The 23,548-nt window shown below is 44.0% G+C and overlaps 1 protein-coding gene and 1 long non-coding RNA gene across 2 annotated transcripts in view; one reads left to right on the top strand and one right to left on the bottom strand.

The window, feature by feature from the left end:
* Positions 1–21,415, bottom strand: part of LOC143746613 (uncharacterized) — a 299,149-nt gene extending 277,734 nt beyond the window's left edge. The window contains exon 1 of the long non-coding RNA XR_013206589.1: positions 21,379–21,415. This is a non-coding gene — a long non-coding RNA (uncharacterized LOC143746613). The remainder of the gene's footprint in view (positions 1–21,378) is intronic.
* Positions 1–23,548, top strand: part of flvcr2a (FLVCR choline and putative heme transporter 2a) — a 94,551-nt gene that overhangs the window by 67,695 nt on the left and 3,308 nt on the right. The window contains exon 9 of the mRNA XM_077238528.1: positions 9,770–9,834. Within this exon, the coding sequence (XP_077094643.1) occupies positions 9,770–9,834 (65 nt within the window). The remainder of the gene's footprint in view (positions 1–9,769; positions 9,835–23,548) is intronic.

The raw sequence follows: 23,548 nt of genomic DNA, 5'->3' as shown, positions 1-23,548 counted from the left end.
CCAGTCAGTCCTCGAGGGGGCTGATTGTGTGAATTGTATGAGTCTATCTATGAAGACGCTCCGCTCTCGCCGATCGTTCTTTGAGGAGAATGGTTCGGTTCGCGCTACCCGTGCGGGTCCCGCTGTTGCCTAGACACGGCTGTGACTCGCATTTTGGGGTTCGCAAACGGATCTGACAGCGTGGGTTGGGACGGGCTCCGCCCTATCTTAGCTTTCACCTGCAGATCCAGTGTGCTGCGATTTCCAGTTCCGAGGAATTGGTATCGTTAGTGTTTTGTTAAGAAAAAGTGAACAAAACAAATAAAAGTATTAAGAAAAAGGCAGATGTTTGATTTTTCAATAAATGGGCAGCTCATAACTCTGTTGAGTAAAGATGAGCTTTTTAAAGGAGGTTTTTCTAATGCTGTTGCTAGTTAAATATTTACTGGACAGCTGAACATTATGAGAGTGAAAATAAAAAGTGTTTATTAGATGAAATGTATCTAAAAAAACAGGAAAACTCTGTATCTCAGCCTCCTCGTCGGGGACTACTGGTTTTTCCCTATCTCCACACTGAGGTGTCGAGATCGTGGAATAAACCGGTTTCTATTTTATGTGTTTAATACCCAAACGTCTTAACTAGAGTAATGTTATGGGTATTAAGTATCATGGTATGACAGTGCCTTGGATTATAGAGACGCTTGCGAGCTTTCTCTCTCCCGAGTCGGCGTCATCATTTTTAACCCCGACGTTACCCACCAGCCATCTTTAATAATAAATAAATTTTATGAGGCAGTACTGGTGGGTAAAGTATTTAAGGACTTAGATGAATGTGAGGATGTCAGCATTGACTCTATTCGAGAATATATTCGAGAATATATATATATATATGTTTATATGTATACGTTTTTCTGATATAAAAATAAAGAAAAAGAAAGATAAAAATGTCTGTTCTTCTGGACGCTCCGCTTTCAAGAAAACTAAACCTTTCAGCGGCGTTCCAGAGGTTTCTTCCTCACCAATCTATGTTCCTTAAACTGGCATAGAGTGCAAAGAAGACCTGATGCTGAGGCTATCAGGCTTCTAAGGGTGGTCCCCTCCGGGGTAGGGACGGTTTTGAGAAATCGTTTCTCCTCGGCGCCCTCTGGGGTGCGACTCTCTGAGGAGGGTCGCAGCGCTGCCAGTTCGGTTGTTCCCTGCCGGTTTGCCGTTCAGGGCACCGAGGTGTCAGGGTCCCCATACGATCCTCCGAGGAGGGTCGTAGAGCAGTCAGTTCGGTCTCCCTGCCGGTTCGCCGTTTCAGGGTGCCGAGGTGCCTGCTTTTTCCTACGATCCTCCGAGGAGGGTCGTAGGAACTAAGCTGTTAGAGGTAGGCAAGATCTAAATAAAAAGAGGACTGTCGTCATCTCTAATAAAACTTAGACAAGAAGTCCTGTCGAAAAAATAAAAGGAGGGACGGTTTTGAGAAATCGTTTCTCCTCGGCTCCCACTGGGGTGCGACTCTCTGAGGAGGGTCGCAGCGCTGCCAGTTCGGGTGTTCCCTGCCGGTTCGCCGCTTCAGGGCGCCGAGGTGTCAGCGTCCCCGTGCAATCCTCCGAGGAGGGTTGTAGAACGGTCGGTTCGGTTGTTCCCTGCCGGTTCGCCGCTTCAGGGCACCGAAATGATTGTTCAAGCAAATCCAGAGGCCAGTCTCGAGAGACTGGTTCCCCTTATCTGAATTTCTGGCAGCGTGGAAACTTCTGCCAAATATTTCTCTATGGGTCCTGCACATAATAGAAAAGGGTTACAGCGGTTCTCGTCCGCCCAGATTTCAGGGGGTCCTCCCTACGGTAGTGGACTCACAGCAGGCTCTGGTTATGGAGCAGGAAGTGCTTACACTCAAACAGATTGTATCACAGATTCAGTCTGAGGACTGGTTTGTCGCAATAGACTTGAAGGACGCGTACTTCCAAGTATCTATTCATCACCGGAAGTTCCTGAGGTTCGCTTTAAAAATGGGGCGAAGCATACCAGTATTCGGTTCTTCCATTTGGCCTAGGTTTATCACCCCGCACCTTTACAAAATGCGTGGATGCAGCTTTGGCTCCTTTGAGATTCCAGGGCATTCGCGTATTGTATTATATCGACGATTGGTTGATCCTAGCTCAATTTGAGCATATGGCAGTTCGGCATCGAGATGTCGTTCTGTCTCATTTAAAGATGTTGGGGTTGCCACTCAACGCCAGAAGAGTGTGATCCTCCCAGCTCAGAGGACCACTTTTCTAGGTGTAATATGGGTTTATCTAGGCCAGTCACTCACTGTGAAACAGTTTCAGACTGTGGGTCTCATGTCAGCTGCGTTCAACGTAATTACTTTTGGCCTTCTGTACATGAGACCCCTGCAGTGGTGGCTCAGGACCAAGGGGTTTTCTCCGAGGGGAAATCCGTTTTCACATGATCAAGGTCACGCGGCTATGCCTACGTGCCTCGGTCATGTGGAAAACCTTGGTTCCTCGCCCAGGCCCAGTGTTGGGGGTTTCTTGTCGACGCATTATGCTATCGACTGATGCTTCCCTCACAAGTCGGAAGTGATCATGAGTGGTCGCTCGGCGGAGGGTCCGGACAACACACTGACGATCTCGTAAATCAGAGCAGATATCCTGTTGAGGCAGGGGCTGAGGCCCGGGGAATGGAGACTTCACCCCGTGGTGGTGGAGCTCCTATGGGAAATCTTTGGTCAAGCTCAGGTGGATCTTTTCGCTATGGTTTTCCCTCACATACCCAGCTCCTCTCGGACTGGACGCTATGGTGCAGGTGTGGCCGAGGCTGCACCTGTACACATTCCCCCCGTTGTCAATGCTCCCGGGAGTTCTGCTGGGGTGCGACTCTCTGAGGAGGGTCGCAGCTCTGCCAATTCGGTTGTTCCCTGCCGGTTCGCCGCTTCAGTGCGCCGAGGTGTCAGCGTCCCCGTGCAATCCTCTGAGGAGGGTTGTAGAACGGTCAGTTCGGTTGTTCCCTGCCGGTTCGCCGCTTCAGGGCGCCGAAATGATTGTTCAATCAAATCCAGAGGCCAGTCTCGAGAGACTGGTTCCCTTATCGGAATTTCTGGCAGCGTGGAAACTTCTGCCAAATATTTCTCTATGGGTCCTGCACATAATAGAAAAGGGTTAAACGGAGTTGTGGAAACGGTGGGCTTGGCCTCTGAGGGGGCCCAGCTCATAGAATCCGGTCTCTCGACTGAGGTCGTCGAGACCGTCCTTCAATCCAGAGCTCCTTCCACGAGAAAACTATGTACATTGAAATGGAAACTGTTCTCTACATGGCGTGGAGAACGTTTTTTAAATCTTGTTAACTGCCCGGTTGGTACAGTTCTCGATTTCCTCAAGACCGTTTCTCTGCTGGATTATCTCCCTCCACCTTAAAGGTGTTCGTAGCGGCTATATCTGCTTATCACCCCTCTCGGGGCTTCTTCTCTTGGGAGAGATCCTCTTATTATTTGTTTTCTCCGTGGTACATTGAGGCTCAGGCCTGCACTGCAATCTAGAGCACCGGCTTGGGATTTGGCCATTGTACTTGAGGGTCTGGCCTTGGCTCCCTTCGAGCCCATCGAGGAGGTTTCAGAAAAATTCCTCACTCTAAAGATTATATTTCTCCTTGCTATTTCGTCTATCAAGAGAATTGGTAATTTACATGCTCTGTCGGTTGCTCCTTCATGTCTGGAATTTGCACCTAGTATGGTGAAAGCATTCCTCTACCCTAGACCGGGTTATATTCCTAAGGTCCCACTAAATGTTGGGGGCCCAATAGTGCGGCAGGCCTTTTATCCTCCTCCCTTTAATACCCCAGATCAGGAACAGCTTAACCTGTTATGTCCAGTCCGGGCTTTAGATGCCTACATTCACATAGCTTCTCTGTGGCGTAAATGTGAGCAATTATTTGTTTGTTTTGGGTCACTCAAGAGAGGATGCCCTGCATCTAAACAGGTGATGAGTAAATGGATAGTCGAGGCTATTCATTGGCTTATGAAGCGGCGGGACAGCCTTCACCTATGGCTGTGCGGGCCCATTCTACTGGAGTATGGCGGCCTCTATGGCCTTAATTTCGGGAGTTTCCCTTCTTGACGTGTGTAATGCGGCAGGATGGTCCTCTCCGCATACATTTGTCAGGTTTTATGACCTTGACCTCTCCACTCCTGGGGCGAGGTTGCTTGCTTCTTAGTGTGCGCAGGACTTCACACAGAACGGGCATTTGTCACTATGGCGTAGTGGGTATGGGGTTCCCATCGCGTCTCAAACGCAGCTCGAGTTCCCTTGAAAGGGAACGTCTCAGGTTACGTATGTAACAATGGTTCCCTGATAGGGAACGAGACGCTGCGTTTGCCTGCCATACTTCCTGCATGCCCTGATCGACTTGCTTCAGGTTTTTCAGAAGCTGTCGCGGTCTGATTTCAGGGCTGCTATATAGTTTCCTGGTCTATGACGTCACCTATGTCGTAGTGGGCTTCCATTGGACTGATTTTACACGTGCTTCACGACGTAATCACGCAGAGCGTTCCCATCGCGTCTCAAACGCAGCTCGAGTTCCCTATCAGGGAACCAGGGTTACATACGTAACCTGAGACGTTTTCACCAGGAGTTCAACTGTGAAACACGATTATTTACAAAAAAACTAAGCTGAAGGCTTTATCAGAAGCAAATACCATGTATTAACAACCTCTTAGCTCACAGTAGGTCTGTCTTTAAAATTAATTTCCGTATGGAGAAAGTAAATGTTTTTACTCCCAGAAACCGCCTGTTGCACTCTATAATGTTTTCTCATTAAAAATAAAATATAAACCATACTAACATGTTACTTGGATGCCTGATTGTCCTGCAGTGTTTGCTGGCAGGATGGTCCTCTCCGCATACATTTGTCAGGTTTTATGACCTTGACCTCTCCACTCCTGGGGCGAGGTTGCTTGCTTCTTATTGTGCGCAGGACTTGACACAGAACGGGCATTTGTCACTAAGGCGTAGTGGGTATGGGGTTCCCATCGCGTCTCAAACGCAGCTCGAGTTCCCTTGAAGAGAAGGAAAGACCATGTTATTTTAAATGGCAATGAAAAGCGCTAGCCTATATAAATAGCTTTGACTTGACTTTTATATGTTTTGCTTATCACATTGTGACAGTGTCATTCATATAGCTTACATGTTAAACAATTTATAATGCAAATTGCTAAAAGTTAAAATCAAAGACACAGTAAAAGAAGAATTAAAAAGTAACCTAGCAAAATTTTAAAAGTAAGTAACTGAAGAGGAATAAAATAGACCTATGCACATATAAGCATGTCTGACTAAATCTCTAAATAAGATTTAAAACTGAATGAATCCAAAACATTTATTTTAAGGTCCTTTATGGAGACCCCGCAGCTTAAATAAACGATGCTGCAGATTTTAGTTACATCAGATAAAAAATACAACAGTTAAAACAACATAGCATTATGCAAAATAAACATTGCTGTAAAACAGTCATGTTAAACTGATACTTTTATGATATGGTTTTAAAAAAAACATAGCATAATGAACATAAACAATGCTGTACATTTTTAAAATCATACTTTATGATAAATTAATATAGTAGATACATGTTAATATCTGTATCACATCGATATCATAATACAATTCTCCATATTTAAAAAAAAAATCATACTTTATGATAAATTAATATAGTAGATACATGTTAATATCTGTATCACATCAATATCATAATACAATGCTCCATATTTTTAAACCCATACTTTGATAAATTAATATAGTAGATACATTTTTATTAGGAGTGTAAATATTAATCGATTCGTATCGATGCATCGATTATACAGCCGACGATTCGATGCATCGATCCGTCCGCAAGAGTATCGATTAATGTGTTTGTTTTGCCGCCTGTCTATTTTCAGCATCCGCTCATATGCGTACAAACGAGTGTTGTTATGCACTGGGCTAACGTAACTAAACTGCCAGTGTGAATGCACCGTCAGTCACTTAGTCGGCGAATTCCAAGCTAGCAGTTACTAACGTAAACAAACAGGCGCTAACGTGTACAAAAGGCTACTTCAACAGCTTTCTTGAAAAGTCTAGGGTGCTTTCACACCAACTCGGAACGGGCACGGTTCGCATGAAAAATCACTAATAATGTGAACGCTGTCTGTCATGCGGAGCCGGGTGCACACTGGAATACCGAACCCGAGACTGCCTGGAGGAGGTGCGCTGAGTTCGGTTGCACTCGAACCGTGCCGCGGCTCGCGTGAATGTGAAAGCATCACGGACTCGGGTGCGCACTTGTTCAGGAAGTAAGTGACCTGCGCATGCTTTTTAGCTGATTATGATGTATTTAGTTAAATAAAACACATGTAAGGGCTGATAGTGTTGATAATTTACCTTGGATAAGAGCGAGAGAGAGTCTGCAGTGTATTCGCACACACACATAGCGCGTGGACTCAGGGCAACACATTAATGGAAATCCACTGTCTCCTGCGTTTGCAATCAGCAAAAAGCCAAATGCGACACACAGTAAACCGGTGTTGTTCACTCAGCTGTGCATAATAGCACCAAATAAAATAAAAAAACACAATATATTGACCCGCGTTTTGTTTTCTATCATGTGTCGTGCACGTTTGCGATGACGTAAGATGCACGGAAACACACCAGGATTCGATAGAATCAAGTTTTGAACTGTATGCAGTAACTGTTATATTTGCTGTTCTATGTGCAGTGCATTGAGCACATCATACACATTATGTGAATAGAATACTGTTCCTGTATTCTCAATAAAAGGCAAATTATAAACTTTTTGTTGATTTATTTGAAACTTAATAGATATCATGTAAAAATATCGATTATTGAATCGTATCGAATCGTATCGCGGGGAATTCTGAAGTATCGAAAATAATCGAATCGTTGGCTTAAGAAATCGGTATCGTATCGAATCGTCATGAAGGCTCCGATTTACACCCCTAATTTTTATATCTGTATCACCAGTTACAGCAGACAAAAATACTAATAGCATAATGTGGATAAAACAAATACGTAGCCTGGGCTATTTAAAACACTAATGAATTATACCGTCTTTTCTTTATGTATAAACAATTTTTCAAATTAAACATCATTGCATAATACAGATAAACAGCACCGTAGCATAAATTAATTATAGAGAAAGTACTCACTGTTTTGCATTTTTGATGAGGTGGTCATAGAAGAGAGGGGGCAAAATTTTTTGGTCCAGACATGGGGTATGGCACACGTCCATGTGTCTTGGCTATTTTATAGCCTTTTACAGTAAGAGCCTGTGGAAAACTATGGGAAAACGGCGGAGCTGTGTGTCCACTATATTCTTTCAGTACTCTATGAATGGAACTGTTTAGGTTAAAGGCCAATTCACATTCCCAGGGGGTATGCAGACCGTTTGATTACACGAGCGCCATATTTCACTGATAACTGTCACTCCTGAAAATAAGTCTTATGAATTAAAAGTAATTTATTACCGGTGGTACGAAAACAGCGATTATCACTTATTTGTCACGCACACTGTCCATGCTGACAGGCACTACCTGTGTGATTTTTTTCTTCAACCCTGGTGAAAATGTAAGATTATTTTATTTTTATCTAAATCTAACATAATTGGTACAGTAAATTTGTAAAATATTTATTTTAAATGAACCGAATGCTTTTCAACTTCAGTAATTTAGTAAGATTTTTTAATGAACAGCATGATTTTCAACTTCAGTAATTTAGTAAGATTCTAAATAAACAACATGCTTTTCAACTTTAGTTAAATTAGTAAACTATTTATTTTATATATGATCTATTTTAATTTATACACTTTTAAAGGAACACAATGCTTTTCAACTGTTGTGTAAGATATTTCTCAATGGGCTCAGGAACGTGTCACAAAAACAGATACCAGGCCAGCCACACGCTGGTGTGACAGAGAGAAAAGACTTCAGGGGAAACACTTGTGGGTTTTTTTCAACCATGGTGAAACAGTAAGATGATTTTATTTTCGTTTAATTTATATACTTTTAATTGAACAGCATGGTTTTTCAACTTGAGTCAGTGTCAAATAATTGTGAATGACTAAATGTAAATTTTATAACCATTTCATTTAAATGAACATAATGCTTTTTCAACTTCTGTGTGAGATAAACTTCCAACGAGGGAGGGGAATTCCTGCTTTGACACACACACATACATAGACGCCGCTCCCTATGTTTTGAGTCAGTGTGAGATCATTCATACTTTGCATTGGGTTTTTTTCTTCAACTCTCTAATACAATTTTAACTGTTTGCAATTTTTTGTGGCTCCATTTTATTTAACCTTTTTGTGTGAGGTTTTACATAAGCTGCATGTTTTTCTTCAACTCTCTAATACATTTTTTTAACTGTTTGGAATATTTTTGTGGCTCCATTTTATGTAAACTGAAATGCTTGGTTCAGTGAATAGTTCTACATTTATTTTAAACTTTTTGTGTGAGGTTTTATTTTATATTCTTTTACAGAACAGATAAACTTCCACAATTTTTTCTTATTACTTTCACAGCTGCCCGTGATAAAGCTCAGGGATTTTTAGGGGATGCGGTGACAAAACACCAACTTCAAACGATCAAACTAACTTCAAACGCTCAAACTAACTGTCACACATCCTATACCCCCTTTTTCTTGAACAAACTAACTTCAAACGATCAAACTAACTGTCACACATCCTATACGCCCCTTTTTCTTGATCAAACTAACTTCAAACGATCAAACTAACTGTCACACATCTTATACGCCCCTTTTTCTTGATCAAACTAACTTCAAACAATCAAACTAACTGTCACTAATCCATCATTTTGACAGAAAGTTTAACAGGAAGGGGCGGAACTAGATCAAAGGTCATCATCCATCATTTTGACAGAAAGTTTAACCGGAAGGGGCGGAACTAGGTCAAAGGTAACAGGAACGGACGGAACTAGGTCAAAGGTAACAGGAACGGACGGAACTAGGTCAAAGGTAACAGGAAGGGGCAGGACAGGAAGGGGCGGGACAAGGGGTGGGACCGGAAGGGGCATAACCGGAAGGGGCGGGGGAAGATCAACTGATAGGCACGCCCACCTGTCAATCAATCGTTTTGAAAGGTAGTGTCTCATATTAACTACTGTGATTACATGGTTAGTAAAAATGTTTTTGTTATTTGCATTGATCTGTTTTATTTCATCTGGATGACCCATCTGTTCGAAAACTACTTCTTTGAAGTATCTTAGAGTAGCATGAACTGCAGTAAATGAATATAGTTATTATTCAGTACCATGTTACATATTAAAGCACCAGACCAAACTACCTTGTAACCAATCAGATCAACGTGTGATCGTCAACGAGTGGATCTCTGAGCTGCTGTGAGTGAGTGGAGGCGGGGATCATTTGCATATTCATAGAACCACGTATACTTAATGAGGCAAGAGTATCAAGTTACATTCAAGCTATTTTGAGACATGAAGACATTTCTTTTGAAAAACATTTAAATGTGTAATTTTGGTGCTCAAATATGAATTTTAAGGGATACAATTATTGACTACAGGGGGGCTTTAAATACAGCCTGGGTTGGTATTAATAGGATATTCCTGTAGCTCAGACACTAGCAACACCGAGGTCATTGGTTCGAATCCCAGGGAATGCATGAAATGATCAAGTGTATGCCTTCAAAGCAATGTAAGTTCTGCCAAATGCATGCATGGGAATGCAAATTAACGGTAAAAATTGACAACTTTTCAATGATTAGACTTTGTTTCTCTGACTCACAGCATTTATAAAATCTGACCTGCGGCGACAGAAGGCCAACCAAAAGTCTCAGACAGATGTGAACGCTGTAAGTATGTTATAACTGGACTTAAGCAGAAGAAATGCATTTAAACTTTAAACATATTTAAACTTTAATTTAACACGGTCTGATGTGCCTGAAGAAGACCTTATGATCAGATTCCTCTTTATGATCTGATGCTCTGTATGAAAAAGAAAGAGTGCAACTCATCCAAGAGGTTATGTCAAGTATTGAGGGTATAAAACATAATATGGGTTTTAATTACATTTTATACTGATTTTAATCTCATAGAATATAAATTAGAACAGATTGTCCTGTACCAAACCAGGAATCCTGGCATGCTGTTAGCACATTATGATTGATAGGTTGTCTGAAATACGCATTAAATGCCATATGACAAGCGAAGAACTCATGTATAGCATATCTTCCTAGAATAACACACTTTATTAAACCAAAAATAATTTTAAGCTCTTCATTCGGTTAAATTAACTCTAAAGGCTGTTTTGGTCAGAGATTCTACAGTAGAGTAGGATTGCCACTTATAATAAAATTATTAGTGCTGGTCAAAGATTAATCGCATCCAAAATAAAAGTTTTTACATAATATAAGTGTGTGTGAACTGTGTATAACTATTTACACATGCATACACATGCATCATGTATATATTTAAGAAAATTTTGTTATTTATATACAATATTTATGATATAAATTATGTATAAATATATACAGTATATACATGCAAATATTTCTAAATATATACATGCATATGTGTGTATATTTATTTATACAAAATATACACAGTACACACACATTTTATGTAAACACAAACTTTTATTTTGGATGCGATTAATCGTTGCACAGCACTAAAAAATATTAAACCTTTTTTATTTAACTTTCCATTGGGGTGTTTTTACCAACGATACTCAAGATCTTGAATACAGACACGTCTGAGCACATCATACACTATACACGTCAACTTAAGACTGACACTTACAAAACCTAGTGAGCTGCCATGTAGGGCGTCAAAGACAGGCTTCTACCGCAACGTCTGTTGCAGACAGCATTAAAGTTGCAGTAGGGAGTTTTGAGAAAATGTTGACTTAGCCTGAAAATTTGAACAAGCACAACTTACAGGTCCAACCCCCTTGCTCTCTGCTGCGCTACAGCCCTCCCTCCACAGCTCCTCCCCCACAGCGGAGCCTGCCGTGAACGCGCAGGCTAGTAAGCAGGACCACCGATGATGGCGGAATATAAATAGTTATGGAACATTCACTAATAGGGACGAAACATCAACAATATGGTTTACATTGACTGTGGCCTGCCCATACTTTGACTACAAACTTGGTCCTCAAATCATTATGTATTTTGCAATACATGTAACTTTATAACGTTGCACTCTTTTTATAAGTTATAGATAGCTAGTAAGATAACGTTAAAGGATTAGTTCACTTTAAAAAAAAACTTTTGCTGATAATTTACTCACCCCCATGTCATCCAAGATGTCCATGTCTTTCTTTCTTCAGTCGAAAAGAAATGAAGGTTTTTGATGAAAACATTCCAGGCTTTTTCTCCATATAATGGACTTCAATAGGACACAAACGTTTCAAGGACCAAATGACAGTTTCAGTGCAGCTTCAAAGGGCTTTAAACGATACAAGACGATGAATAAGGGTCTTATCTAGTGAAACGATCGGTCACTTCAAAAATAAATACAAAACTTTAAGTTTTATAAGCTCAAATGCTCGCCTTGCTCTGTTCTGTGATGCACGTTCGTAATCCTGTTCGAACTCGTTCATCAAAATGAACAAATCTTTTTTCGAGTCATTTCGTTCGTTGAATGAACGAAATGACTCAGAAAAAGAGTCGTTCAAAATGAACAAATCTTTTTTCGACTCATTTCGTTCGTTGAATGAACGCAATGACTCAGAAAAAGAGTCGTTCAAAATGAACAAATCTTTTTTCGAGTCATTTCGTTCGTTGAATGAACGAAATGACTCGAAAAAAGATTTGTTCATTTGGATGAACGAGTTTGAACAGGAGAGTCACGAACGACGGTACGCGCTCGCGCTGTGCAAGAGAGGGGTGATCCGCGCGTAAACGAGCGTGATTGACACTGCTAAGACATTCCTCCTGGCTCTGATTGGTTGTTTCTGACCGGGAGCGGTGTATTTCTGCAAATGGCAGTAGGACCACAGGGAGGAGCCAGAGGAGCTTGATTTTTTCACAGATTATCTGTCTCATATTCTACTGTCAGGACATAATGACAGTTTTAACAAATATTTGTTTACAAAAGTGACCTACTGGAGCTTTAAGAATAATACATAATGAGATTACATCTTGGTGAGCAGCTGTCTAAAGGTTACACTAGATTCTGGAATAGAGTCAAATAGACAAAACAGGGTGGAAAAAAGAAATTAAACCAATGAACAGAACTAAAAACCCAACATGGCCATCTGGTGGTTATATAAGGGCTGGTGACAAGAAGGTTGCTGGTTTGATCCAAAAGCCATTAGGGCAAATTGTTTCTTAAATATATATACAATTGCTGTTCTCAACTAATGGGTCGCGACCTCTCTCTGTCTGTTCTGATTGGTTATGGACAACAAGAGAAAATGATGCTAGATTAATACAATACTGTATATTAACCACAAAATTGAACACGAGACATAGCGATGGTGAAAAAAAAACCTTGCTGAACTTTTGTGGTATAAATAATACAAGGTGGGAGGAAAAAAAATATTTTAGTTCCCTTTCAGTAGATGCACGCACTAGTTGCCTTTCACTTCGGAGCCGATCGTTTGATGTCTCTGAGAGTGCTGTTGTCTACAACGAGCGAGTGTGTCGGTGTTCTTCAGGAAGACTCTCCCAGTGCTTGTGTTCTACAGCGCGAGTGCAGCTGTGATCGCGAGCTTTGAGCTCTCAACTGCTGTTTTAACAGCAACAAATTTCTAAATGTTTATGTGTGTTGATGGCTGGTTAGAGGGCGGAAAAGTGAGTGCTTCACTGTGTCAGTTCTCTGTTCAGTGTTGCCGCGGTCATTCCCCTGTGTGCTCCGGCACTGGTGACGGTCCTATTTTCTGAAAGAGCAACACTTGTGCGCTTGCGTCTTTTTCAAGATGTCATTCCGCCCGTGCGTTTCTGGGTGCGGTCGTTCCCTGTCTCTCTCTGATGGTCACAACTGTTGTGTCACGTGTTTGGGCTTACAGCACGCTGAGACAGCTTTTTTGGCCAGCTCATGTTTTCACTGTGGGAACATGACTGTCGCAGTGTTGAGGGCGAAACTCGCCTTCGTTCGCGGAGAGCGAGTCCCCATTACCATGCCCCACCCTCGGGTGCTGTGTGGGATGGGTGACCGGAGGATAGTGTTGGATGTCCCGCCCGGTAACCATTCCCTGTGGGCTCCTCACTCCTCCCTTCCACTGCAACCACTGGAGCCTCCTGTGTTGTCTGCTGGTCCATCTGTAATGGGTGGGCCAGCGGTTTCGCTCGGGGCTCCCCTGGAGGACAGGACTCCGATTGCAGCATCGGAGGGTGAGCTGACTTCTAGAGATGATGACTCGGCTGCATTGTCTCCCTCCGGGAGTTCAATGTTGCCCGAGCCGGATCCAGAATTATCAGCTATGCTGAAACGGGCCGCCGAGGCTGCCGGGCTCGAGTGGAACCTCCCAGTGTCCCGTTCAGTCTCAGTTGGAATCTGGAGTTTGGTGTTCTCAGCTCGCCGCCCCAGTGCCTTTCTTTCCCGAAATGCATGGAGAGCTTATCAGGTGGTGAACAGCATCTTTCTCTGCCAGAAACTGCCTGAATAGCTTTTCCCCCTCATTACCCTTGATGGAGGAACGGTGAAGGGTTGCGAGGTGTCCCTCCATTGGAGTGGTCTGTCGACACAGGTGCACCTGTGTCCGGCGGCCGCTGCCTTTTGGGGGGATCCTCGTCTCCCCCCTAAGGCCTGTGAGTTTTCGTCCGTTCCGACGGGCAGAGCTTACAAAGCCTGTGGGCAAGCCGCTTCCTCTTGCGTGCCATGGCGTTGCTGCAGGCTAGGGCACCCATGGCATGCACGAGGGTAATCAAGACCGTGCGCTCATAGGTGAGCACCGCACTGCATCCGACCTCACCCTCCGGGGCATGAGTGTCGTAGCGTGCGTGATCGGTCTGGCGATGTCCACCTTGGTGGTCCAGTAGCTCCTTCGTTGGCTCAGCCTGGTTGGTATGGCGGATGCGGACAAGGTTCGGTTCCTGGTCTCCCCAATTTCCCAGGTTGGGCTGGTCGGCGACGTGGTGGAGAACTGCATCCAACAGTTCTCTGCCGCTCAAGCGCAGACGGAGGTCATCCGGCACATCCGCCGCCGGTGGCAGCTCCTCCGCCTGCTCGTCGCCGTGGGCGTTCCCGGCCGCCGCTCCTGCTGGCCCTCTGCAGCAGCCTCCACCCTCAGCCTCAGCATGGAGCCGGCCGCAGTAGAGACGCCCAGCCCGCTCCAGGCGCTGCCACCGGGCCGCCCAGGAATGGATGAAATGCTCTTGGAGTGGCACAATCACTCCCTCCCCCCGGGTGAGGGCCGGGTGGAGCCTTTGTTTGTGTGTGTGTCTGTTCCGCCACTGGCTCCCTAAAAAAAAAAAAAAAAAGCGGAGCAAGCAGTACCCACACTTCAAAGAGAGAGCAATTTCATCTGTTCCTGGGTCCCAAGAGGGCCAGTCTGGCGGGTGTGACCCTGTATAGCCTTACACCCCTCAGCTCCCCCTTGGTCGCCAGCAGGCAGCTTGGTGCGTTCGAGGACCCGGTCATCCGCCTTCTCACGCGCCCCCTGCCGCTAGTGGAGACAGGTAAGTGTTGCACAGCACACTAACACCACTCTCTCTACTTTGCTGCCCCACCTCAGGCTCGGCTACCCCGCTCAAGTCAGTGATAATCATCACATTAGGTGTTGAGCAGACGTGCTCCTGAAAATTCAGTGATATTCATCACACCGAGTGTTGAGCAGTGCTCCTGACTTGTGCGTGCTTATCTTATCCTGCTGGTGAAGGATTTGATATAGCCGCTCCTCCAGCCGGTACGAAGGCCAGTTGTAAACTCGTTCTTCGTGCTACTAGGTGGTGGGTTGTGACCATCTTGGCCCAAGATTGGTCTGCAGCTCCGACCTGAAAGACATGTGCTTAAAAACAGATCTCTACCTTCCGCACCGCAGGCCATCCTGTGGGTTGCGTGTAAGGGTGGAGTATCAGTACAGTGTCCTTCCCTTCGAGTGCTCCAGAGCCCGTTGGTTCTTCAGGTCAACTGGAAGAGAGTAATCTCGCCCACGGGCTGAGTATCTCTTTTTCAGTTTTGGAGATGGACTCGGTCTAACACGTCTCTCCAATGAGAATGTGTTCAGCTGGTGTTTGAAGTGAGAAAGGGTCCCACTGAAAGAACTTTCAGAGGCTCCTGTGGTATATGGTAGTTGCAGCCATTGGCTTCCTCCATATGTGACCGCTTCAGCGCTAGCTTCATGATCGAGTCCCGAGGTGACCGTGGCAGAGCAGCTCACTCTGTGTGACTATAGTTCATCCCGGTCTGCTGCCAAACCCTCTTCAACAGAGGGGCCATGTACAAAGGGCGTGTTTTAACGGGGGCCTGGGCGACCCTCGACTACACGGGCATTCGTGCCTCGAGTTGTTAGACATTGCGACCGTTGCGCAAGCTTCCCTTGCATGTCACAACTCACCCGTCACCTCCTCCCTGGAGTCAGAAGCTTCTGAGAATGCTTTGTTCCACTCTTCCAAAATGATGTTGCCTCTGTGTTTAAACGACGCTCATCGTGTTGCAGAAGTGTGCAGAAGCACGTTCTGATCATCAGGTTCCTGAGGAGCAAGGTCTTGTAAATCCTTGCGTCCCTCTTTATCCTCTTGGGCCTTGTCCCTGGTGCGACTGCACTGCAGAGACCGCCCCTGAGCAATTACAGGCAGTGAGTTAAAAATTCTGTTATATCAGTTCTCCTGCTCGCGTGGTCTCTACTAGAGGGTAGGAACTTGCTCGCTTTCGGTCAACGTATTGTGCCTGGAGTCTGGGCCGGCTAACTCTCACAAGCTGAGACCCCTGCTCGGATTGTGCCCAAGGTTCCTACCTCTCCCGTAATAGGAGCAGGTGGTGAGCCTGCAAGCGCTGCCCTGGAGGAGGCAGATCCAGCCCTGGCTTCTCTGTCCGTTCGCTTGGACGTGTACAGAATGCAAGCCATAGACCTCAGACCAGCTCTACAAATATCTGTTGGAACTCAGCAGAGAGGGAAAGCTGTTTCCAAGCAAAGTTGCACTTAGTGCTTGCCTTCATTTCGGTAAAAATCCGAGATGCAACATGTCCACTTAGGTGTTGAGCTCCTCTATGATGAGTGTAAAGTGCTCCGCCTGGGCGTTAACTATATGCTTTGCTAAACAGATTCTAGAGTTGGGGGCTGGACGACACCTAGTTGAACCGCTGCTTCCCGTGGGCTCCCTTCTCATGAAGCCAGTTTCACCGTGAGCCCGGTTCAAGTGTCGGCTTGCTGCGCCATTCCCCTCCTATGGACTGGATACATGCGCCTTTCTACTCCAGTTGAGTTCCCTTAAAATTGAACCCTGTTGAGTTCCTCCACGCCCCTCCGACGTCGGACGTGCGGAACGTCTGGTGTTAGGCCTACCACTCGTAAGCAGTGTGGAACCTGTGTTAGGCTGGGTCCATATGTTGCGGTCCCTACGGCGACCCCATATGTGTATTCTTCCACGATACGGCTCCCTGCGGCGAGCCCGTGTCTTCCCTCGGCAGAGTCTCTCTGCCGTCACTGTCCGGTGTGTCTCCCCCCGTCTTAGGCTGGAGCCACCCCAGTGACATTCCATATGTTAGACTGCCCGGTTTCCGCCTAGTTCATATGTGTATTCTCCACGTTACCTCCCTCTGGGTTGGATGTGGCTTCCGCAGCGTCCCTTCCTTCCAATGTACGGGGAACGCTTTCCCAGTGGTCCTGTAGAAACAGCAGTGACTTCCCTGGCCTAAGCCCTGTCCTTCCCCGCCTTAAATTTGCGGGGGCATCAGGAGGCTTTGGTTTAGGCACTGGAAGGTGGCAGCGTTAGTGGCGTTTTCAAAGGTTATCCCCATTCAGTCGACCGTCGACTACGTCTGACGTTATCGACTGAAAGGGAAAGTCCTGGTTGCGTATGCAACCCACCGTTCCCTGAAGGAGGGAACGGAGGACGTAGTCCCCTTGCCACTACCGCTGGACCACCGCTGATCCCGGGTTACTCTCGGCTCCTCAGCGAAAAGCAACTAGTGCGTGCATCCACTTCGCGCTGCGGGGGCGGAGTGTGTGATGCAAATCACGCACGCCAATTACATTGGCTCGTTCAATAGTACTCGAAGAGGATAGGCTCTCTAGCGAGATCCCCATTCAGTCGACCGTCGAGTACGTCCTCCGCTCCCTCCTTCAGGGAACGGTGGGTTGCATACGCAACCAGGACGTTCTTTTGCAAGCGAATGCAAAGTTTTCAGGTTAAAGCAGTAGTTTGGTGAGAGAACCGAATCTTATGAGAGTGAACACAACGTTTCTCTGGGAACACAATGCTTTTGCAAAAGAACACAAAGTTACTCAGAGCAAGGCAATACTTTTAAATAAACAATTGTTTCGGATTGAAACAACTGAATAAATCCCTCCCTCTTTCCAAGAAAATCGTAAATTTTCAGATTAGATCAGGATCCAGGATGTCCCAAACTGCGACTCGTGAAAATTCCTGTGCCTTGCCGTTGGCCAGTTCCTGCAGTTGTTCTTCAGGCTGTTTGTGATGCAGTGACGATCAGGTCTGACAGCAGAGGAGAAAGAGCCGAGACGCTGTCCTGATTCTGCTGCTGATGGGCTGCACTTACTGGGATAGGATGACCTTAAAGTTCCTCTGTTATGCTATTTTAAAGGTTCCTAATTTTGTTTTGAGGTCTCCTTAAATAGGTTAACATGCATCCAAAGTAAAAAAAAAAAAAAACACTAAATTTCTCATAATATACATCACATATGCACATGCACACGATATGCACATCACCTCATTTCTTCTTCAAGAGTCTGAAAACCATTAATTTGAAGATTCAACCCCAGATGGCTTAGTCTGTTGTGATTGGTGTACTCTGCTCTGATTTGTCAGATAGCTCAGTCTGTTGTGATTGGTCTTCTCTGCTCTGATTGGTCAGATGGCTCAGTCTGTTGTGTTTGGTTAGCTGTTGTGACAACTTACAGCTCATGTCAGACACCAACCATATCCACAAGTTTCCTACGTCCCATGAGGCCTTGCGTCAAAAGTGGGCGCGTCTTCCGGTTCGAAGTAAACAAGTGAGACGTGACACTCGTTCATTCATTCAACAGTTGATAGTCATTCAAGATGTAACGTTAGCGATCCAAACTTGCTAACGACGTGGGAACATAACCTCAACGAAATGAAAAAAGGGTGAAATAGCAGTAACTTAGGCTATTTCGGTCACAATTCTGCGCGTGCAAGATCACATTTTGAAAGCGCAAAAGGGCATTTCGCACACGCGTGAACTGAGTTTTGCGGAGAATTGTTCGTCGCGCAGACAAGAAAATATTTCGAGCGAACGAAACGAACAAAACATAATTGTGACAGAATTCCCGCGGGTCTTATGCCGCGTTCCAGGCAACCTGTAACCCGTGTTTTTCCAACCTTATACCCGTGAAAGTGCACTGGAACGGCAGTCAAACCAGTGACTTCCCACCCTGAATTCGTATTAGATCGATGTACTCCCAGTTACGAGCTCTGACGTCACATAAACCGCGAAACCATAGAAAACAACAATGACAGCTCCCCCCCCCCACACACACACGGTGAGAATACACTTTAGGACAATAACGTTTCAGTCAAATTAATAATAATATAATATTGATAATAATACACACTTACACGATTATGTATTACAATTTTGTGTCTCTGAATCAATAAGTATATTGCGCTCAGGTAGTTTGGCGTGACTGGCCTGGAACGCTACAAAGTCGTGAGTCGTGGTTTGAAGTCGTGATTTACCTGCTCAAAAACCTGCCTGGAACGCTGCATTAAAAGCATTGAAAAAGTCTTAAATTTGACCATCTCAAATTAAGGCCTTAAAAGCCTTGAATTTGGTATACAAAGTCTTGGATTTCGTTACAAAGGTCTTAAATATTATTTTGCCTTTCCTAGGATTAAGTTCATACCGTAGCAAAATTAACTCTTACTAATGTAGGCTAATTAAAAATTCATGCAGCGCTGAGTGCACCTCGCGCTACTATGGTTACTACTAGGCAAGTGAGGTACAGAACAATATAGTAACCTAGCATAGTTTGTCGTTTGAAATGGGGAAGTGTCGGTTTAATCCGCTGTGGCCACAAATGACAGAATTCAATCATTTAAATCCCGAATCAGAGTTTTTCTGTTAAAAGAACATATTTTCTACCCGGTCTTTTCAATAGTATTTGGCAACCATGCGCGCTGAGTGCTCTCTCTAAACTGCTGAAGAAGCGCGAATGATCTGAAAACACAGACAAGCTGGAGTTCAGCGATTTGAGATTTTCTACTTAAATTAAAGTGTCATTCAGTCGGTCTGTGTTCTGTCACGAGTCGCTTGTGCTGCTTGTGCAACTAAATCTGCGATCAAAATGCAGGCTGATGTCCAGTAGTGTTTTTAATATAGAACATATTATACGAGCAAAAATGCAATGTTTCTCGAATATCCACACGATTTCAATGTGACATTGATTTAATACAACAGTAAAAAAAAGAGGGTAACATTAAGTGATGTACTAGATTTAAAACAGTATTGTCAGGCGTATTGCTCAATTTTGCAACGAAATATGTGGCTTTGAACGAATCGTGAGATTCAATGAATGAATAACTCAAAGACTCACTCATAAAGATGTGAGTGCAGTCTAAGTGGAAGAGAGGGGGTTCAGGGGTACGGCACTCTAAAAAATGGGAGAACCACGGAACTTAGGAAAAGGGATATACTGTATATGTAGAACTGCACAAGTGCTACTGCTAAAAAGTGCAATGTCAATAATTTCTCATAAGCTTAATTGAAATGGCCTAGAGAGAATAATTATGACATTTTCTGTCTAAAGACTACATATAAAATAACTACCAAAAGTAAAGTAACTGTCAACTAAAACTATAAAAAACAGAATGACTCAAATGTGATTAAGACAATACGCATTTTCGTCTGAAGATGAAGACCAAGACTAAATAAAAAATGGCTGCCAAAATGAACACCGGCCTACACACACGTGCGCGCTACAACGCTGTTGCGTATGTATTAAATATGACTGATAATTTTATTAAAATGTTTTATTTAATTCAAGTAGCCTACTTGTACATAATTATTTTCTAGGGTTTAAAATGTATACAGATTTGACATTTTCCCCTCATACTTCTGTCGGAATGGGTACAAAGTTGGCATTGAATTTCATTTGAAATGGTATTAAAAAAATCTTAAAAAGCCTTGAATTTAAGTTGGAGGATCCTGGGGGTACCCTGGATACGAATGATGACGTTGGTTTTTCCATGTCAATTCCAGCACAAGCACATACTTTGCATGTAAAGTGATTTCGCACTGCAGAAAACAGCATCTTTTCGACATAAACAACACAAACCAAACTCTTCCAGTCTCAGCTACAACTACATTGTTTGAGGGTGGAGCAAAGCAGATGTTGTTCATTGGCAGCCAATGAAGACCACAGGCTGGCATAGTGCAAATTAGTTACTGTTGTGATTCCAGTCTGTGTTTGTCCCATGTTTAGCAGTTCCCCATTATTTTTAATGTCTATTAGTCTTCCCAGGTGTCTCTGATTAACCACACCCCCTTGTTATCTTGTTTAGCTTGTTTGTCTGTGTATTTAAGCCCTGTGTCTAATTCAGTCTTTGTGAGTTCTTGATGTTGTATGTTGGTTGTCCTGTTCCCCAGTCCTGTTCCCTAGTCTGAGTTTAAGTTTTTAGTTTATTTATTAAAGTGTGCTGCACGTGATCCTGCTTCCTCCTATATTTCAACCGCATTGTTACAGAAGAACTCACCAAAATGAATCCAGCAGCGATGATCATGCGTCTCCGTCAAGGAAAACATCCTATAGACCCCTTTTGCGCCAACGTCACAATTACGTCACGGCGTTAGCTGGAGGCAAAACAAAGTGAAAACTGGAGGCGGCCATTACAAACCAGCACAGATTCGGCTACATAATAATGATATTAATTTATTATTATTTTTATTAAATGTCATCTTGTTGTGTTTCTGGGTGCAAGAATCACCTACAGGATCCAATTTGAATTTTTTTTCTAAATTATTTTTATCTAAATTGTTGTAATTGATTGTGATAGACTTTTTGAAGAACCTGGTAAGAAAGAATAATCAAATACATAGTTAATTCATATAATTTTAATACATAAAAAATATTTTTATTTCTAGAAAATATTCACATCATTAAAATTGCACTATAATGTCACTCTTTACATTGTCGTCTTCTGGCCTTGGCGCTGGGCAGGTCCGCGCAATGTAATGTTGCCACAAGTCAAGAACATTCATCACATAGTTATAGGCATCTGAAGATTTATATGGCCTCAGTTTGTCTTTACGCTCGGTTTCTCTATCAGGTAGGTGTAGAAGTCAGGCCACTCAACTGAGGTAACGACTTTGATGGACTCTGTTTTCCATCGTGATCTTTTTTAGAGGGGGGCTATCTGAGCCACTCGGTTCAAGCATGCCTCTACACAATCCTCATTGGGCTTTAAAAGTGTATATTGACATGGCCCTGCAACTTAGGGGCTCAACTTTTACTGTGGGTTTGGTGGACGAGGAGCCCCGCAACCCCACAGTACCTGCCAAGTCTGAGTCTCTTCATGTCATGTCTGCCAAGCCTGAGTCTCTTTACGTCATGCCTGTCAAGTCTGACTCTCTTCACGTCATGCCTGCCAAGCCTGAGTGTGGCGAAGGACGGCTGAGGGACATGAGAGAACGGCGCGAGGCCGGTGGTGCGATTGCTAATGAGCAACACCTGTGTAGCACATCGGTCTCGCATCTCTCACGGAGGAGCGGAAGCCTAAAGGACCGACGACGTTGATGATCGAGAGAGGAACAGGCCTGGTTTTACGTTGTGTTTTGGTTTTTGTATTTGTATTTTATTTTAGCCAGCAGTCGTCCGCGAGGGGCAGCTGGCGGTATTTTGGTTTGTTTGTTTTATTTTAAATAAAGTTTCTTTGATTGTTCACCGGTTCCCGCCTCCTTCTTCCCTGAACATTGCTACACCGACTCTCTTCACGTCATGCCTGCCAAGGCTGAGTCTCTTTACGTCATGCCTGTCAAGTCTGAGTCTCTTCACGTCATGCATGCCAAGTCTGAGTCTCTTCACGCCTGACCTTCACGTCATGCCTGAACAGCCTGATCCTCCCGTCATGCCTGACCAGCCTGATCCTCCCGTCACACCTGACGAGCCTGATCCTCCCGTCACGCATGACCAGCCTGATCTATACGTCACGCCTGACCAGCCTGATCTTCACGTCATGCCTGACCAGCCTGATCTTCACGTCACGCCTTACCAGCCTGATCTTCACGTCATGCCTGACCAGCCTGATCCTCCCGTCACACCTGACGAGCCTGATCCTCCCGTCACGCATGACCAGCCTGATCTTCACGTCACGCCTTACCAGCCTGATCTTCACGTCATGCCTGACCAGCCAGAGCCTCTCCACGTCAGCCCTGCCGAGCCTGCGCTCCACGTCAGCCCTGCCGAGCCTGCACTCCAAGTCAGTCCTGCCGAGCCTGAGCTTCACGTCAGTTCTGCCGAGCCTGAGCATCACTTATGCTTATGTTGTGATTCCAGTATGTGTTCCCTTGTCTTGTCCCATGTTTAGCAGTTCCCCTTTATGTTTAATGTCTATTAGTCTTCCCAGGTGTCTCTGATTAACCACACCCCCTTGTTATCTTGTTTAGCTTGTTTGCCTTTGTATTTAAGCCCTGTGTCTAGTCTTTGTGAGTTCTTGATGTTGTATGTTGGTTGTCCTGTTCCCTAGTCTGAGTTTAAGTTTTCAGTTTATTTAATAAAGTGTGCTGCACGTGGATCCTGCTTCCTCCTATGTTTCAACCGCATCGTTACAGTTACATTGTAGGTATGTAACAGAAAGATTGGAATTACTGACGACTCATTTCAGGCAGTTCAGAATCACTTCTTTTTTTTTAGGAGACAATAACCTTATTTGTTGTGCACCTTGATCTTTAAAACTTTATATTTAAAACTTTTACATTCACAAACAGCTATATTACACACTGCATGAAAGGTAATATTTGTATTACCTTAAGGGGCACTTATGGATAAACTCAGGGTTCAAACTGCACGAGAGAGCATCAGGTGAAAGAAAAGAGCTGTTGTGCCTGGGAAGGGTGTGTAAATAGTAAAAACATAAAAACATCCATAAACAACTGTTTTATTACATCTTTAGAGAAAGCCAATATGTTACAAACATACATAGAGTAATGTTTGTTTGAAAAATAAATAAATATATAAAATATAAGAATAATCAAATATCTATATAAAGATGTAAATAAAAATAAAAATACCTACACACACAGGTCTCCAAAATAAATAAATAAAAAGCTTATCAGATTCAGCTTAGTTTGAACAAACATGCCAAACTTTTGCCAAACATGAGAATTTTTTAGCAAGATGTGTGTCTGTGGATAATGTCAGTGACTTTGCACATGTATACAGTACTGTTAGGGATGTATACACTTTATAGAAAACCTCAACTG

The sequence above is a fragment of the Siphateles boraxobius genome, unplaced genomic scaffold (assembly GCF_051911475.1).
Source record: "Siphateles boraxobius isolate OS27281-9 unplaced genomic scaffold, OSU_SipBor_1 22, whole genome shotgun sequence".
NCBI classification, from domain to species: Eukaryota; Metazoa; Chordata; class Actinopteri; order Cypriniformes; family Leuciscidae; genus Siphateles; species Siphateles boraxobius.
This window is presented reverse-complemented; position numbering and strand designations above follow the sequence as displayed.